This window comes from Coptis chinensis, chromosome 1 (assembly GCF_015680905.1).
Source record: "Coptis chinensis isolate HL-2020 chromosome 1, ASM1568090v1, whole genome shotgun sequence".
NCBI classification, from domain to species: domain Eukaryota; kingdom Viridiplantae; phylum Streptophyta; class Magnoliopsida; order Ranunculales; family Ranunculaceae; genus Coptis; species Coptis chinensis.
Genome location: NC_141456.1, coordinates 6,716,039 through 6,735,197, shown reverse-complemented (window position 1 = coordinate 6,735,197; position 19,159 = coordinate 6,716,039). Strand labels below are relative to the sequence as shown.

The following is a 19,159-nucleotide window of genomic DNA, read 5'->3' as shown; positions in this document are numbered from 1 at the left end:
TTGGATTTTATTTCCACATTTGACCACCAAATCTAACAGCTTCTTTAGCGACGCATAATTGCCTCCTCAAAGTATGTCATAAGACCTGCCAAAGGCAATCAAAAGTACTTGAGTCTCTGTGATATCTCAAATTCTACATCTACAAATAAAAAAAGAAAGAAAATACAAGAAAAGAAAACTGAAAATTAAATGAAAACCAAAGGTAACAATGTTACCTATGAGAGCTGTATTCCATTTATTGACGATCTTTGTAAATGTTGTTGACCCTGACAACATAAGAATCTGACTGACACGATTTTCAAATACTTTCATGTGTTCATCATCAATTATTAAATGGGCCACTGCAGTACGCTCTTTTGTCTGCTCATTCTGCAAGTTCCAAACCCCATCTTTTGTGTTGTTGAAAATGTGTTTGTGGTTGGGGATAAATCTCATAGTGGGTCTAAGTTAATTTATTCGTTGCTCCATGATCTGCATTACAAGATGAGGAGGCCGGGTTGGGTATGTACCGCGTAAAGACAACAGAGTGGAAGAATAATCAACAGTTCTGTAACATGGGAATATGAGTGACACAGTCAGTAGTATGATGGACCATCTACCTAAATACAATCAAACAATCGAGGCATGTGTGGGGTTCCATGGTACATTCTCAACAAGAAAACAGGTAAAATTCAAAAAGGATAACTGGATAACCATATGACAATTGGAGATTTTGGGGCAGAAGAGAGGACACCACAAGTTCTGGAACTAAGTGAGTGCGTAATAAAAACTCGAAATGCTTGGAGAAGGGACATAGCTTGCGGGGTTCAACAAGTGAGGCACGACAAAGAAAGGCATTGTCCACATGCAAAAGATGTAAGATATCAGGATTTATGCAGACACATTTATGTCGTTTGTCAACGATGGGTTCAGAATCAGAAATCAGAAATTGAACAAAAAACAGAGAACATATCGCATTTCGTTAAAATGGTACCTGAAACAGAGAGTGAACAATGAACAAACTAAAAACATTTTCTTTCATAGATAAAACCCTACGCCTGAACAACCTTACATCAAGCTACCATTGAATGAGAAAGAACTACATATTCAATTTCAGCAACAATTATGAACAAATTTATTGTACCTTGATGTCGCTTCCACAGAAGAGTATGTACTAGGCAGACTCTTGCAACTCATTTGCCAGCTCCACCAATCTCCTTACTTAAGTTAAAGTCTCCGATCTTGGGGTATGGGAGTGTGTTCTGTAACTTAATTTGAATATAAGTTGACGATACAAATACCCGCTTAAAATTTGAATATAAAATATGTTGGACCTAGGCCCAATAGTACACGTAGAACTAAAACTAATGTGAGACATTTCCCTTCTTACTAAAAATGAGAGAGTTTACTGACTAAGCTCTCGGAGTGAGACTCTGATTGTGAGATGGGGGTTTGAGGTTGCTGCTGCTGCTCCTTTGTTTGAGAATAGTTTAAAGGAGAAGAGAGTATTGGGGCATTGGATGTTTTTAGTCTTTTGTGGAGTTTGTTTGTTTATGGGTGTTTTGAAGTCTTGTGCTAATGGTTGGTTTGGATCTGCTGTTGAAAGAGCTGGAGGATCTTCTCAGATAAATTTATATATTTTAACGTAAAAAGATTTATGGTTGGCTTTTATTTGTGTTCTATCTCTTTTTCTTATTATTGATATGATAATGTTCATATAGGCGTTTATGAAATATTGACATGTTCGTGGATAGCTAATGGGGTTTTGTTTAGGTGTAAGAATCAAATCCTTTTCTTTGTTGAGTATTTTCTGGATTGTGTGGGTTATTGGTTTAATGAAGATATCAAATAGGCTTATGTTGATCTTTGAAGCTTCAGAGCATGTCATAGATTTGATTAATCAGGTATTATCCATTTTTATAATCAGTGTTTCTCTTCTGATTGTTTGCATTTTGGTACCAATTTCTTTTGAAAACCTGGATGAATTTGAAATTATTTGAAAATTTAGACAACTCATTTTTTTTTCCAAAAATAAATCATTTGGCAAAAAAAACCAAATCCACGCCTCTTTTCGGTGTTCACCCGTAGAAATAACCCAAAAAAAGAAACCCAGATAATCAAAAGAGCATCCTTCCCTATGTCAAAACCTCACCAAAACAAAAATCTAGCTTGATAAAAACAAGACCTTGAATTGTTATTTTGTTGCAGGGCAATTATGGTGTTATTCATCAACAAAAATCTATTCCCATATTTCAAACTGCAATGGGAAAATTGGTTGAGGAATTGAAATCTTCCATGATGAAAGCGTTGTCTGTTCTTAACGGAAATGATGATCATGTTGCTCATACAGGTGAGTCATTAACTTTGGTGTTTTTAATTTCTTAACTTCGGGTATTTTTTTATAGGAATCTTTGAATTTCACCATAACTTGATATAGATGATTATCTACATCAAAAACACAATTAGAATAGTTTTTTAGCTTCGATAGAAATAACATATAGATTTACTCGAGATTGGGTCCTGTTTTGTTTCACACTGTAGGCCATATATTAGACACGTTGTCATTTTCTCCTTAACAAAATCTACTATATATTTTGGAGTCAGTTCAAACTTTCATATCACGATATATAGTTCTGAGGTTTTAATATTGCCAAACTTCCCTTTGCCAAAATGATGGTCCACCTTGACTGGATTGGTTCAGGTCCAGAGCCACGTGAATGCCTTCCATGTCGCAAGCCATTCGACTCAAGCCCAGGCAACACACAAACTCAGGGATTGAGGTGCTCTTCCGAACCCGAATAGGGGTTGTATATTAATGAACTTAAAGCTTAACTATATTTGGTTGGTTTAGCCACTTCCATAGAGGAGATGGTGGATCATGTTTTTTGGAGGGTGCTGGTGAGGGAATATTGTCATATCACTCATATGATAATAAGTAGACATGGATATAGAGAGGTGCTCAAAGTTTGACAATATTTTGATGGTAGACCAGTGTGAATTTCATCTCGTGGGGGATGTCTTTGCCTGGCCAAGAACCAAAATTACAAAAATAGAATTTTCTGAACTGATCTTAATATTTTAGTTACTATTGTAGTCCACGTTTTGTTTCTTTTATGCAAACTTTTTCAGCATAGAATCTTATAATGGGTGATGACGCCGATGAGGTGTTGGTTCTATATCGTTGTTTGTAGAATCTACTTATCTGATCCTGCTTGAAATTGGCATGTGAACGATCTTCATTTATTGAGTAAAATTTTCTGGTAAGCTAATTGTTTTTATAATATCATGTACCTGTTCTTAGGTGTGTTAACCTCCAAGAGATTCTGAGGGATACGCAACCCAGACTGCTTCAGTTCCAGGAGTAAACTTTGTAATCATGAACGAGGATGTATTGCTTGAAGAGGCTGTGGCCAGATACAAAGGATTTCTTCATATAATAAAAAGAAATAAGGAAAGGTCCATTAAACGCTTTTATGTTCCAACTTACAATATCGATGTTATCTAGCACTCTCACCAGCTTCACCCTATTTCTTACTGCAAGGACCTGGTTGAGGTCTTGGGAGAGATATTGGAGCATGATGACACAGATTCTGACAGAACAAAAGGACAGAAGCTGGATACTGGATTTTCTGGAACTACTATGCAGTGGGAAAACACATTTGGTTCTAGGTATTGAGAGCCAGGGGAATGTATAGGGGTGTTGCTCCATCTCCAGTGACACTCATTCCTCAATTGTTGAAAATTGAGAGCAAGACAGTAGTTTCATCCACCGTGTCTCAAAAACTACTTCAGCTTCCCAAGATGAAAGCTGTAGAGGTATCTCTTAAATAACTCATAGAACCTTTTTTTCTTATGCTTCTGCTTGATACTAATAACAAGAACTACCCAGCCATCAGGATATGGTCTGTCGTGGTTCTAGCCATGAATGGCTGGTTATGACGGACCAGAATTATAGAGATGTTCGATTATTTAACCCGTTTTTGGTTGTCAATAATGAGATTAAGCTCCCTGAATTTAAACTTGATACGACTTGCCTATACAAAGTTGTTTTCTCTCCCAACCCTGCATCAAATGCCAATTGTGTACTTATGGCTGTTTATGGTCATTGTAGTAGATTGGCCTTCTTTATGGCTGGAGACACGACTTGGACTCACCTTCGTGGAATGTCTCTTGAAAAAACCCTTGCTTTTCCCTCCATAAAATAAAGCTATATAAAGGAGGTTGAGAGTTTTCTATCTGTCTCCAAAAAAATATTTTGTAAAGGATGAAAGTCGACGAGTCAAAACTTGCTCTCTTGGTTTCCTTATCAATAGACACTTAAATATTGATATTGATTTTGTATATTATCATAAACCTCAACTCCATCAAAACAAGTGTGCGTCCTTACAAATCCAATCACTTTCTTGATTTTGATTCATCGACGGACACACACTAATTCAGCTATAAAACCCCACACCTGGTGGATGAATTGATATTAATTCGACACTCTAAATAATAGAAAAGAAAGAAAGAGAGACAATGGGTACTACTGAAAAGACAATCCCTCTTCTCACACCTTACAAGATGGGCAAGTTCCAATTATCTCACAGGTATGATTATGCTGTTTTGGTCTCTCTTATACACAACATATTTTTCATAGGCTGGAAATTAGATGCTAAGAAATGTTAGTTGATCTTTTTTATGTTGCTATAGAGTTGTTTTGGCACCAATGGGTAGACAGAGATCTTACAGAAATGTCCCTCAACCGCATGCAATTTTGTATTACTCTCAATGAACCAGCAAAGGAGGATTTCTTATAACTGAAGCCACTGTGGTTTTTGATACTGCTCAAGGGTAATAACTTTACCATCTACTAACGCCTCTGTTACCATTTTCTATCGAACGTTATATACCTCAATTCAAATCGATTTCACAAAAGATCTCCTTTTCGTAACTTATTGGTCATGAATCCAGCTTCGCATAAATTTCAAATTCCTCACAAACTATCAGTATGTTTGTAGCATCTTCCCCTAAGGCTAGATTCCATTCGATGAGGATATATTTGGTGCAGTCATCTGGATTTGTTGCAAGTCAGAAGGATATTGGACAGTAAGGGCTCAACTTACTTCACTGCTGAGTTTGAAATATTCAAACTAGACTCGATGGCCTTTAAGTAGGATGAAGTGAAGAGTCTTTGCGAACGACCATTGTTTTTGGGCGATAATTCTTCAATATGTCTATCTCCATCAGTCTTCCCTGGGTGCAAGACAATTGCATATACTTCACAGATGATTATTTTGAAGTTGTGTGTATGTTTTGGTATACATGCATTTTGGTATTTTTGTAGAAGATAACTATTTTGTTGTTTACGTGTGATTTTCAGGTTTGCAGCAGTTCAGCTCCACCTGCTGTTGCTAATAGAAGCAAATATCTTCAGACCTCAAATCACAAGGCCTGCAGCAGTTTTGCCCTCAGTTGCTAAGAAGCAAACATCTTTCGTATTAGGGGTGGTCTGACAGATTTTAGTTCTGAACTTCTGTAATTTTAGTTTTGAAAATTCTTTTGTGTAATTTATCACATGGTAAGACCGTTCAGATTGAATGTGAAATGGACCTTCTGATCAAGTATGATATTGGTAGAAGACATTGGTAGACACTCCATATTTTAGTTCTGACATATATCAGAACAATAGAGTAGTCTGACAAATATTTTAGTTCTGACATATGTTAGTTCTGAAGCTAAAGGAATTACCAATGGAAGTAACAAGCACAACTTCTTGAATTGATGCATGAATAAAAACTACATAATCACACACTAATCAGGATGGCAAACATGGTTTGAAAGTTATCCAGCAAGATAGAGCATTCCTGATGGCTGCAGTCTGCACTAATAGCATTTTCTAATAAGAGAAATTTGATTCGATTGGAACAAATTCGATCAGCAACAATTTTATCTCCAAACTAATAAAATTGGTAAATCAAACTGGTAGTCAAACTTAAAAATGAGTAGAAGTGATCTCATTTGAGACAATAATACTACTACAAGTGATCTCATTTGAGTCTATATAGTAGATCCTTAAATGACTTTTTATATTCCTCACATGCTCTGGCTTGCACTCTCTCCACATGGGTGAGCTTAACAGAAAACATGGGTAAGAATGTGAAGTTCATAATTCAAAGTGTTTGCCAAGGATACCAATAGTCTGTGACAACATTCTCAAACAACGCCAAAAAACTTACTAATTGGAGCAATTACAGAATAACAAAAGATCAACATAAGCTAGAAAATATTTAATCTAACTGAAACACATAAACTTGCAAAGTATCAAGACAAATTACAATTCAAAACGAAAAAAAAAAGTCATCCAAACACTAAAAAACTAACTTCAGCCTTCAACTTTCCTATCCATTTCTGTGTTCGCAACAGCGACACATTTGTTTTCCCTATACATACTCTGCCATTTTACTCCGAACGCAGGTTAACTACCAAACCTGTCAAATCAAACATAAAACATTCAATTCAACAAAAATAAAACTACTTAGAAAAACAAAAAGCCATTTAGATGATATAAAAGGGAACAACCTCTTCATCAGATTCATCCAAATCAATATACTTCGAAAGAACATCAACCAAATATTCCATACAGTTCAAGAAACTTAATCCTTTAAAGTTTTCCCTATAATACGCGCATAAATTATCCGCTTCATTATTTAACCAGAACATCTTTATAGCATACGAACGAATACCAATACTTCACAAAACAAAAAATTAAAAAAATAATAATAATAATAATAATAAACATCAAATTAATAATATTATAAGTAAATAAATTACAAATAAAATAAATAAATAAATAAAACTTACTCATCTAATCTGTTCCTCATCCTTAGAACCGACTGATGAGTTTCACTATTCGCGTAAACATTAGATTCACCACGGTGTATACAACACCTCTTCTGCTTAATTTTTTTAATGAGATATTCAAAAAAACCAAAAACAGTCATACACTCATAATTATATCGAGCATGCGATTTGGCAGACCATTTGTCTTTTGGAGAACAAAAAAAATTACGAAATTTACAAGAACAATCACTACAAAACATTAAAAGAGAGAGAGAGAGAGAGAGAGAGAGAGAGAGAGAGAAAATTAGTAATCATAACAAATATAAACATGTAAACATAAAACAAAAATAACTCAACTTACACTTCCATTTCGAACAAATTGCATCAATATATCATGTATCAACATAAACACATACATTTAGTTTAGGATTTAGGAAAATGATTTATGATGTTCATACATAAATATTCTGACACACAAACAACATATTTAGAATCGTGGATTCTTCTTCCATCACAACTTAACGTTTTGAACTAAGAGTTCTTAATGCCTTTCATAAAATACATACATATTTAGAAAATTTATTCAACCATATTGATAAATAATAGTAGATAAATAATAGTTCAATTAATAATAAATAAATCGTTCTAATTCATTGATTCTTCTTCCATCACAACTTAATGTTTTGAACTAAAAGTTCTTAATGGATTTCATAAAATACATACATATTTAAAAAAAATTATTGAACCATATATTCATCTATCAAGGTAGCAGGCCCAACCATAGGTCGGGCTTAATGGCTAGTATATATATATATATATGTCAGTCTTACTTTGAGCTATTTTTCTACCAGGAAGATCAATTGATCTCTACTTTTTTGCTTCTTGCTATATGCTGTTGCCAAAATTTGACAAGTTGCCCATCTTCTCAAGATCTATAGCCATTCTTTTGTCTACTCTACTCTTGTTTTTAGTGACTTCAATATGTCTGCTACATTTGAATTCTTGGAACTCTGTAGAAGTAATGGACAGGATTTAATGGGCAATAAGCTGCTGAAACTAGTGATGTCATCCTCTCTACTCAAGCAAAAATTCTTTGCGGCAACCATTGAATCAAACCAATTACTAAACTGGATTTAACTGAGTGCAGAAACCTGTGAAAGAAGCTCTGACGAAGCTCTGAAATAACTGAGTTACATCCATTCAAAGTTCATTGTCACAATAGAGACGAAATAACTGAGTGCAGAAACCTGTGAAAGAAGCTCTAACGAAGCTCTGAAAAGCTACGTCCATTCAAAAGTGCGACGAAACGTAACAAACACATACAAGTAAAAATAAACATAAATAATCATAGAACATAACACAAATGAAATACCAAATAAAACAGAGATTAAACTAACTTTTACTCAAAATAATACTTCTTCCAAGATTTACACATACTAAATTCAAACTACTAACCAAATACACCTGAATTTCCCAAAGATACAGTTCCAAATCCCCGAGTCTAACTGATGGTTACCTCCATAGCAACATCATTCAAAGCAGAAGCTACATCCAAAGGAACTGAAGTCGAGCACTACTCCACAATTTCCATCAAAAACCTCAACTTAGGATAACTCATCATCAACAATGCCACACGACATAGTGAAAATCTCCTCCCTTTCACACCCAATACACCATAATCATCACATAGTTTCATTCCATCTACCATCAAGTAATAACATATCTGACACCTTCAAATCCAATGTCCAGTCTAAGACAATAACATCGTAACCAGCCACTTAATAATACACAAAACCGCTAAGAGAAGACAGACTAACAACAACTTAAATATTAACATTCTGATTGAGTGAATTTCCGAATCAGTCGTTCTCCTCCTTGTGCAAATAGAAGCTCGACGGAAAATGTTGGAGCTAGAATAGAATAATTTTTATATTTCAATTCATCAGTTATATTCAACGACGATGAGCTTCCACAATTATTTTCTTCATCTGCCCACTTAAAATACCTACATTTCTTATCATCAGGCAAATGTTTAGATTTTTTTTCGCAAACACAGAAAGGTCATCTAGGATTCATTTCGGATCTCGAGACTCTATTAAATACTGAACTTCCACATATAGAGCACCTCATTTATAGATCGAATTTCACTATATAAGGAAAAAATTAAAAAATATCAAAATATGCAAATATGCAAATGTAAAATCACCTGAATATGTAATAACTATGGAACCCTAAAACAATAACATTAAAAAACAATGAACAAACAGAAGTTAAACAGAAGAAAATCCCAATTAATTTTGACAGAGTTCACTGAAAATGCTAGTTCAAAACTCTGACAGAGTTCACCGAATATGCTAGTTCAAAATTTTGACAGAGTTCACCGAAAATGCTAGTTAAAACAATATTATAGACAATATTTGTGTATGTCATATATTCAAACAATATTAAGCAATGTTTAAACAATATTTGAGCATATCATATTCAAGGTAATTACTCAAAACAAGCTTATGTTTTTAAACAAATTGATTTTGCCAATATTTATGGCTTTTGCTTTTGTATATTATCAATGATCTGTGGACAACTAAAAAACCAATTTTTGCCAAACCATCACGAAATTATGTACTTACAGTTCCTTTTCTATCTGTTTCCTGATAAACTCCTTGGTGTGCGCAATCACTTTATCAGTTTTTGAATCAAACTCGAAATCAAAATGTGAATCAAACTCAAAATCAATTCGTGGGTTTCGAAATTTTGGGTTATGAATCATAGCTATTGTTGTTGATTTTGGGTTATGAATTTTGGGAGAAGAAGAACTCAATTTCGCGTTTTTTTTTTTTTTTTTTTGTTTTTGAAATTTTGAAATTTCGCGATTTTTAAGTGAATTGGATCTGATGATCTTGAGAAGAGATCTGAGGGACCAGGAGGAGTGTGAGATAAGAGTGACACTATAGCCTAACCGTATATATATTAGATCTCTGATAAAAAAAATACTAATTAGCTACTAAAACCCCCTTAACGAAAATCATGGTTAATGCATAGCCTAGATTATCATAATTTTGTTTGGTCATTTAATGAGACATGTTGATGCATCAGCACATCTCTGTTTAAGGATTTACATTATACCATTATTATTATGCCTAGTGCATCACCTACAAACATTAAAATGCTCTATTACTAAAATTGGAACGAAATATTTGAGTTTATGTTCACAGGTACCACTTCTGGTTAACTTTTACCACCAGTATGCACATGCGAAGCACGTGAATAAATCTAGTTGGATCCAAATGTTAAAAGCCCATGTTACGAAGATAGACCTATATACAGTATTGGACCACCAAATCAGTTCCCTTCTTCCTCATTTCTGTACTATAAAGTCTTCTTCATATATGTAAATCTTGTTGTAGAGTTTTCCAACTAACCAAAGCACAAAAAGAAAACAACTAAAAGAATCTCTTCATTACTCCACTTATTAGTGTCTTAACACTTTCGAATTCAAACTCTATAAACACAAACCACATTAAACAACGAACAATAGAAACCCAAAACATAATGAAAAAATAAAAAGTAAAGGAGGAAGATTGAAATGAAGGATCCGATAGTTTGCGATTGAAATGAATGAAAGGGGTATAGGCGTCTTTTGTAAGCATAAAACAGGGGTAAAGCCGTCCAATGTATGCAATTGACAGGGGTAAAACTGAAAAGAAAAAAGTGACCAAGAGTCGCACACAAAAAAACAATAAAATACTATTGTAGTACTGTAGGTGGGAGCGGGATTTTTAAGATATATATATATTCTTTTTATTCTTCTCTTAGCACCTACAATAACAATGACTATCAAGGCAATTTAAGCGACAAACCGTGGCCCACGAATTTGAATCACAAGAAGATTTGCAGTCATTGCCAAATCTGCATGCTGGACCAGGTTGTAGAGTTGGATCGATCACTTCAGCATCATCTTCAAGTTGTATATTTGCTGCTGTTATAGGAGATGGTAACAGACTTGCACCAAACAAAAGAACTATTACAAAACTCAACTTGAAAAAAACGTTCTCCATACTTTATTTTTCTAATTTCTTGAGTTGTTACAAATGATCTCTTGGCAATTTGGGCATTATTTATAAGGAAAACCAAGGCTGGAGTTGTGTTAATATATACGTAATTCAATATTCACATCAAAAAAATATATTGTTTTTACTCGTTGAATCAAAACACATTTAAAATAGCACGAAATAGCATATGTGAAGATTCTTTGAAAATCTTCTTACTTTAATGCTATTCCAAAATTGTTAGATAATATTCATAATAGATATAATTGTTAAAACACACAATCACTGAGGATAGGATAATCAATAATCTTGCGCCTATGACACAATTGCGTTCATTTAAGGTCCCTGTGTTAATATTTTAATGCCATTTTACTTTTATTTTCATTTTTACTCAAAACTTCAAATAATCACTTATATATACACTTTTTTAATTAGCAATTGCTATCGAAGCCACATCTTTGTTATGGGCTTGAACCATTGGATGCATATATATATATTAGATCTCTGGTAAAAAAAAAAATACTAATTAGCTACCAAAACCCCATAACGAAAATCATGGTTGATGCAGAGCCTAGATTATCATAATTTTGTTTGGTCATTTAATGAGACAAGTTGATGCATCAGCACATCTCTGTTTAAGGATTTACATTATACCATTATTATTATGTCTAGTGCATCACCTACAAACATTAAAATGCTCGATTACTAAAACTGGAACGAAATATCTGAGTTTATGTTCACAGGTATATATCACTTCTGGTTTACTTTTACCACCAGTATGCACATGCGAAGCACGTGAATAAATCTAGTTGGATCCAAATGTTAAATGCCCATGTGACGAAGATAGACCTATATACAGTATCAGACCACCAAATCAGTTCCCTTCTTCCTCATTTATGTACTATAAAGTCTTCTTCATATATGTAAATCTTGTTGTAGAGTTTTCCAACCAACCAAAGCACAAAAAGAAAACAACTAAAAGAATCTCTTCATTACTCCACTTATTAGTGTCTTAACACCTTCGAATTCAAACTCTATAAACACAAACCACATTAAACAACGAACAATAGAAACCCAAAACATAACGAAAAAATAAAAAGTAAAGGAGGAAAATTGAAATGAAGGATCTGATAGTTTGCAATTGAAATGAATGGAAGGGGTATAGGCGTCTTTTGTAAGCATAAAACATGGGTAAAGTCGTCCAATGTATGCAATTGATAGGGGTACAACTGAAAAGAAAAAAGTGACCAAGAGTCGCACATAAAAAAACAATAAAGTACTATTGTAGTACTGTAGGTGAGAGCAGGATTTTTAAGATATATAGTAATGATTTCTATTAAAAAAAATCAAATTGTACAGTAAATTTTATAATGTATCCACGAGCAATTAAAATGTTTGGTGCACCGTGCACGTCAGCCCTTCATTCACCTTTCTATCTGTGTACAAATGAGCTTTCTAACCGTACTAAATCAACATCTATTTAAACCAAGGTTGAAAATATAGACCGATATATCAGTGATATATATCGGTTATTGAGGTACCCAATATGGAGATATTAAGATATATCAGATGGATATATACACAATTTCAAACCGATATATATCGGGTTTTCCGATATATCAATATATTGACTGATAGATCCGATCTATATTGTTGACTTAGTTGACTTTGACCGATATTTGACCATCTTTGACCAATTTTTTTTTATTAAAATCTTTGATATTTCTAATATATCAATATATATCAGTGATATTTCTAATATATCGACATACCTAAAAATACGACTAATCAACAAAAAGATATATATCAACTGATATATCGATATATCTGATATATAACAGTCTTTGTCCCCTCCGATATATCGGCCAAAATGGAAATATTAGGCTTTGATTTAAACCAAGGTTCAAAATATCGATGATATATCCGATATCTCGCCGATATATATCGGTATTTTGGTACACCGATATCGATATTTCCGACATATATCCACCGAGTATAATACTTTTTTCCGATATATATCAGAGATTCCGATATAAAAGTTTATATCGCCGATATAATCGATATATCCGATATTTACGATATATATCGTTTGACTTTTTGACCATTTTTTAATATAAATCCGATATTTCCAATATATTTCCGATATATCCGATATTTCCGATATTTTAAATAGTTTAGACTGATCACCAAAAAAATGGATATATCCGATATATATCGGTTTTTGGGTACACCGATATATTCATCGATATCGATATTTTGAACCTTGATTTAAACTAGCCTCATGCACGTGTTTCACTTCCCAATATAGACGGTCCCACGAACTAACAAAATTAAATTAAATTAAAAAATTAAAATGAATTTACCATTATAGCCCCTTTTGTCCAACTTTTGACAAACATTATAACGGCCCATCGGTTTTGAAATATGGTTTTAAAAACAATTTTAAAATAGTGTAATGGCCATTGTGCCCCTAGAAAATGACAAAACAAATGACAAAATTACAATTTTGCCCCTGTGACACACATACAATTCACTATCCATTCAACCCATATTCTTCTATATAGTAAGACGAAAATAGTTACCCCACACCATTAGAACTTTAACACAAGTCCTCTAGTGTGTAATATGTCTAATGCAGCTAAGGGCATGCTTGATTTTCTCTTGTTTGATTAACTATAAGTATGTAGAACATTTTTCTCAAAAAAATGCATATCTTCCCATCTTCTTTGGAGAACATTTTCTTACCCCCGCCCCCTAGAAAAAAATTCTTGCAGAAAAATGAGAAGTATTTTCTCTTGTTTTTCATATAGAAATAAAGTTAAATAAAGTGATGAATCAAATATGTTTAATTTCTACGACAATGTTGGTGTCAAACGTCAATATGGAAAATTTTCAAATTTTCCGATGTGCGACCAAACACAACAAAAATACATTTTCTTTGATAAATAGAAATTTTACTATGAGAAAACAAATATTTTCTTGATATAGCAATCAAACATAGCCCTAACTAATTAGCTAGACCTTGTAATAATGCATAAAACACTAGAGCACTTAGACTACTGCAAATTGACTCCAGTTTGGAGAGAAACCAATTTCACAACAAACCAATTAGCAAAGTACTCAGTCAGTCTTCAAGACAATGATCAAATTATTTTTATTGTAAAACCCTCATAGATAACCAAATGGGAGGTTCCAGAGCATATCTATTACAGGTTTTGTTAAGCTCTTAAAGTGTTATTGTGTGCGTAGTCCCCCCCCCCCCCCATCAAAATTTTGCTTATTGAGAAAAAAAAAAATAGAACTTGTAATAATGAAATAACAGATTGGAAAATTAAAAATGTCACGAAGCAAGAAGCCTTAATTTGTTATCAAAATCTCCTTTAACCAAGAAAAAACATAAGAGCAAGGCGTTTTATTTTTATTCTACATAATAATTAATCAAAATCTAACTTTTTAATTTTTCTCTTAGCACACACAATAACAGCGACTGCCAAGGCAATTTGCACCGCACCCTTGACCACGAATTTTTTCACAGTAAGATGTGCAGTCTCTGTTAAATGCACATACTGGACCATCATCCTGAGCTAGATTGATGACTATAGGAACATCCTCAGCTTGCATCCTTGTTGCTGTTATAGGAACAACCAGAGAAGGAAATAGAGTTGTACCAAACAAAAAAACTAGTACAAAACTTAGTTTGAAAGAAGTGTTCTCCATATCTTTTATTATTTTATTTTGTTATTACAAGTGTGTTTTAGGACTTGTTTTTGTGGTGTGAAACCTGAAGGTTTGATCATTATTTATAGGAAAAACTAAGACGTCCTATTGTATTAATTACTAATTCCATGCATACATGCATAATTTTAAAAATGTGAGATCAGAATTTGTTGATTTCGTTGCCATATATAGTAAAAATATATGTTTTAATTCAGACAATGAAACCAACTTAAAATAGTGTGAGCCAACTTACTAAAGCGTGAGGTATACATTATTGATAATTAGTATTTAATACCCTAGGATGTCTCCTAAAAGGATCTTAAAATAAGTATTAAACTAAGTACCAAATCTAAAACAACTCACAACTTCACCTACAAAATGATTTAAAGCATAATTTTTTGTGGATATGATCTACTAACCATAAAGATCATCTCTATAAAAATTTAATTTGTTTGAAATTTTTTAACATTGGCAAAAAAATTATTACAAAAACTTGACATTTCTGGACCGTTAGATATTTTTTCAAAAATGAACAATAGAAAAAAAAAATGTTAGCCTAATTTGAACGTCTTTTCTTTTAAAGTCGGTTCCAATAAACTCTAACTAATTTAAAATTTTGGCAAAACGTTTCAGACCAATACACGTAAATAATGAAAGTCGAAACATCAATTTTAAACATGTAAAATGTTTGGTTCCAAAATATATAAGAAATTCAATTCCATTCTATCAAAGTCTTTACAAAAATTCTTCATTGCAAAAAACGTTTCTTCATGTATCCTCTGTAAAAGTAGAAAGTATTTCAAATATTTATTTGCCCAACTACACTAGTCAACAAAAATCGGATCTCCTTCAAAAGTTGTTGCTTGAGCAATCCCTTGAACATTCAACCCTTGGAATGCCTCCATGCGGGGTTTTCACTAAAATTTCCCAGCCTTTTTCTATTTCTAGACTATTCCTGCTCCAAAACAACACTATTTTTGGAATTGGGTAACCATCTTCCAAATCTAGCATAATGTAATGGTTACTATTAACATAATTGATCCCAAACACATTAACATTGTTTAGATCAATGAGAAAACTTGAAATGATACTTGTTTATCCTATACGTACAATCCATGAGAAAAACTTGGTGAAAATTCTTAACCATTTGGATCGAACCCGGATGAGCCCAAAACAATTCACATACCTCATTGCTTCCTTCCCGACGTTTACTATGCTCCACATATCCATTTTCCCTTAACAATCTATCCAACTCTTACAACTGTGTTTTATTTTTCATTTCATCATCAAGTCTAATTCTATGTCTTGCGTTATACATTTGTCTCATAGAGAATGAGTTTAACATAGATCTCTTACTTTGACAGCGTTTATGACCTTTTTTGGTTTGACTCCAACTCTACTTATCTCATATACAAAAATAATTTCCATCTTATTAAACATTCTCATATAAGAGTGACTCTCCATAGTTTTTGCCAACCCATGATTATGACGACAACAATCAACTCTTAGTGTCCATTATCTGTCCAAGCTACCACATTCAAAGCACGCTTTTTTAATTTAAAAGAACAATCCATATTTTTTGTTCCGATCTTTCTTGCTGCCTTCTCATTTGCTTATACTTTTTTATGAGATTGAATTCACCACCACACTCACATATCAAAATAAGTTTAGGAGCCTTCCCACCAATTGCATTTTGAGATTTTCCACTGACAATAATAGTTCCCACTTCATTTCCTTTATGTTGTGTTCAATCAATCAAATCTTGACGGCTATCAAATACCTATAAATCAATTTAAGCATTTATTAATACATGGGTAAGAAGATATTAAATCAAATAAGTAAGTTTCAAAGCATATATTCGTCCATACATACTATGTTAGTGTTAAATTGTTCGGTTTAATCTATGTAGTGCCCCTGCAAAGATGCATTTGAGTTTTGTGAGTCTGAAGTAGATCAATTGGTACCTCATCATGATTGTATAGATGATCCTATAACATTTACAATGAATAATTATGATGTTAGCTAAAATTTTGCCACAAGAAAAATGCCTATCAAAATAACTAAGCGATGACCAGATTAGACTGTCTAATGTTTCATAGGTTGCTCCAGTGGGGGCGCCGTCTTAGGAAGTTAGTTGGCCTGAGACGGCTGAGACATAAAGTTATTCACATTTCCCAACACTTACCATTAAAATCAACCATAAACGGAAGAAGCTGTCCTCATAGATTGAGTTTGCAGAAATACTTTGTAATCACATTTTGTACAAATCGTCATCATAATAATTGATATTGGAATAATTATGAACAATAGTTGGGTATGGAGTTACCTCGTCTTGGTCACTTGATTGAAACTTCTCTTTATTTAAATAGTTTTTTTTCCACATTAAAAGCATCATATATATGCCCATTCCATTTCACTCAATGTCATTATAACAAATGTCATATATATGCCTGATATTTTAATTGTTTAAAGTGGGGTTTGCCTTGAGGGGTCTATATATAGAAATTACCCTAGTAAAACGATGGTGATTCTCAACAAGTCAACACTGGTTTCCCAGAACTTGGAATTCGTCAATCAAACGAAGCCAAAGGTGATTTTGTGGTAAAAAGTCATACCAAAGTTGGGGAAAAGAAAAGATTACCACTCAAAATGATTAATGTAAAACAACTAACATCAAATTATTTTGGTCCAAATTAGGCAAGAAAATATTACATCCTATGACATCAATGTAAATCAGACATTGTGATAGTGATTCTAGCTATCTTCTTTCCAAATCTAATGAGCAATCTCTGCTCAAAATTCCATGTATCCCAGATGAGATTTTACCATACAAAGTTTTTCTCTTATAAGCACTGCTCACTATTCATACAATCATACCTATACGAACACAATATTTTCAGAGCTAAGTATTATCGTTAACAAGTAAAGTAACATGGAGAAGGCCTTTCTCAAGTTTGGTTTTCTTGTAGTCCTTTCACTTGTTGTTTTAGGTATTTAATTTCGATATTTTCTCTCGAGTTTAGTTTGAGAATGATTAATATTTTGAATCTTTGGCACCCTGAAAAACGAGGTAATATGCATGAGTGTATGTAGTAAGATATCATGGAGATTAGGGAGACATTGGCAATAGAGATTTTATTGCATTACTGCAAGTTCAATTTGTTTAAAAATTAATAACATTCTCATGATTAATGTTGTAGGTTTGTCAACGAGGAAGGTGAATGCAAGAGCAACAACAATTCAGCTTGTTGCTCACAGGTGCAATCGAGCAAGAGATTGTGTATGCATGCATCATTTCCACAATTACTGTACCGTGCGTAAACAAGAATGTGTGAACGGTCAATGTAAATGTGTTTGCATCGATGTTCAGCCTGTTGCCCGTCAGTGCGATAATGATGGGGAGTGTGATCCGTGCTCTACAGAAGATTACTGCCTTACTCCTAAACGACGTTGTGTGAACGGTTCATGTACATGTGAGTGCAAGAATGATTGATTTTGTTCGAATCAAGCTGTTTTGCTCAGTTTGATGTAAGCACATGCTGAATAATAAATAAATTAATTAAAGCCTTTGATTGGCAACTTTATCAATCCTCTCTAAATTAATAGACAAGTTTAACTAACTGTGAATTCGATGATTTAAAACTGTCTCTTTCCAATTGCACCTCCCCCCCCCTCCAAAAAAACACACGGTCAATTTGGGTTGACCGTTAACTTTTAAGTCAAATAACTGAAAATAATACCACTACCCTCACATATATCACTACTCTCTTAACTCAGATTCTCCTTATGGAATATAATCTTCAGAAATAGACTTACTTCGTATAATTAACTAAAGAACCATTATATTTCTCAGATTATATTCTAAAAAATTTAGAAACCAATTTCTCATTCTCAAAATGAGATAATTCATTAAAACATAAACAAAAAAAATTGCTTAAAGAATGAGAAACAAAAATTATGGAGCTTTTTCTTTTGATGAGTTGTTGGTAAAAAAAAATTTAGAACCCATTTTCTCAATCTCAAAATGAGATAATCCATTAAAACATAAACACAAAAAATTGCCCGCTTGGCAACCAGTATGATAATCTATTATATGACAAATACTGTATTATGAATTCCATAACTGATTTTGGATATAGAAAAAATTGTTTGGTAAATTTTTTTAGAAACCATTTTCTTATTCTCAAAATAAGATAATATCCATTAAAACATAAACAAAAACAATTGCTTAAAGAATGAGAAACAAAAATTATGGAGCTTTCCTTTTGAAATGAATTTTCATATTTTCTTTTTGGTTTTTGGTAATTTCTCTTTCTATTTTTTGTTTGGTCATTAAATAAATAATTGATTTGTATTTGGTTGTTTGGTATCATTTCTTCCATAAATGTTTATCTAAAAACTATTTGTGTTAGATTTGATTTTAAAAATATAATTCTTTTTACTTATAACGGTTGCCAAATGACTCCTAGGAAAAAAAAATCTGAAAATGGAACGATTTATGGTGTTTCAAACTTGCCAAAAAAAAGAAAAAATGCAATGAGAATTAATTAAGTGAGTCTTAATTTACTATATATGTGTGATTCTTTTCTTGTAGC

At 33.0% G+C, this 19,159-nt stretch overlaps 1 protein-coding gene and 1 long non-coding RNA gene across 7 annotated transcripts; one reads left to right on the top strand and one right to left on the bottom strand.

The window, feature by feature from the left end:
• The first annotated feature begins 1,245 nt into the window (after positions 1-1,245).
• On the top strand, positions 1,246-5,582 carry LOC147521736 (uncharacterized). 6 transcript variants are annotated; one of them, XR_015209651.1, is made up of 6 exons: positions 1,246-1,883; positions 2,188-2,329; positions 3,281-4,568; positions 4,672-4,812; positions 4,980-5,067; positions 5,342-5,582. XR_015209651.1 is itself a non-coding variant. In XM_086585014.1 (4 exons), the coding sequence occupies exons 2-4, from the start codon at positions 1,815-1,817 to the stop codon at positions 3,304-3,306; spliced, it is 237 nt and encodes a 78-aa protein (XP_086441140.1). In that variant the 5' UTR covers positions 1,246-1,624; positions 1,753-1,814; the 3' UTR covers positions 3,307-3,795. The 6 variants fall into 6 exon arrangements, 3 of the variants coding, with proteins under 3 accessions (XP_086441140.1, XP_086441079.1, XP_086441032.1); XR_015209656.1 differs by lacking the exon at positions 5,342-5,582 and having other exon boundaries at positions 3,281-3,795; positions 4,478-4,568; positions 4,980-5,328; XR_015209635.1 differs by lacking the exon at positions 4,980-5,067.
• A 633-nt stretch (positions 5,583-6,215) lies between these two features.
• Positions 6,216-7,044, bottom strand: LOC147521735 (uncharacterized). The gene is made up of 3 exons (XR_015194401.1): positions 6,823-7,044; positions 6,541-6,709; positions 6,216-6,449 (listed from the first exon to the last, which is right to left on the bottom strand). It is a non-coding gene; the product is annotated as an uncharacterized LOC147521735 (long non-coding RNA).
• Positions 7,045-19,159: the final 12,115 nt, after the last annotated feature.

Coding starts and splice junctions, on each gene's coding strand:
- LOC147521736 (XM_086584953.1), top strand. CDS start 1,737: ATGGGGTTTTGTTTAGGTGTAAGAATCAAATCCTTTTCTTTGTTGAGT. Junction 1,884..2,187: donor TCATAGATTTGATTAATCAG/GTATTATCCATT, acceptor ATTTTGTTGCAG/GGCAATTATGGTGTTATTCA. Junction 2,330..3,280: donor TGATCATGTTGCTCATACAG/GTGAGTCATTAA, acceptor ACCTGTTCTTAG/GTGTGTTAACCTCCAAGAGA.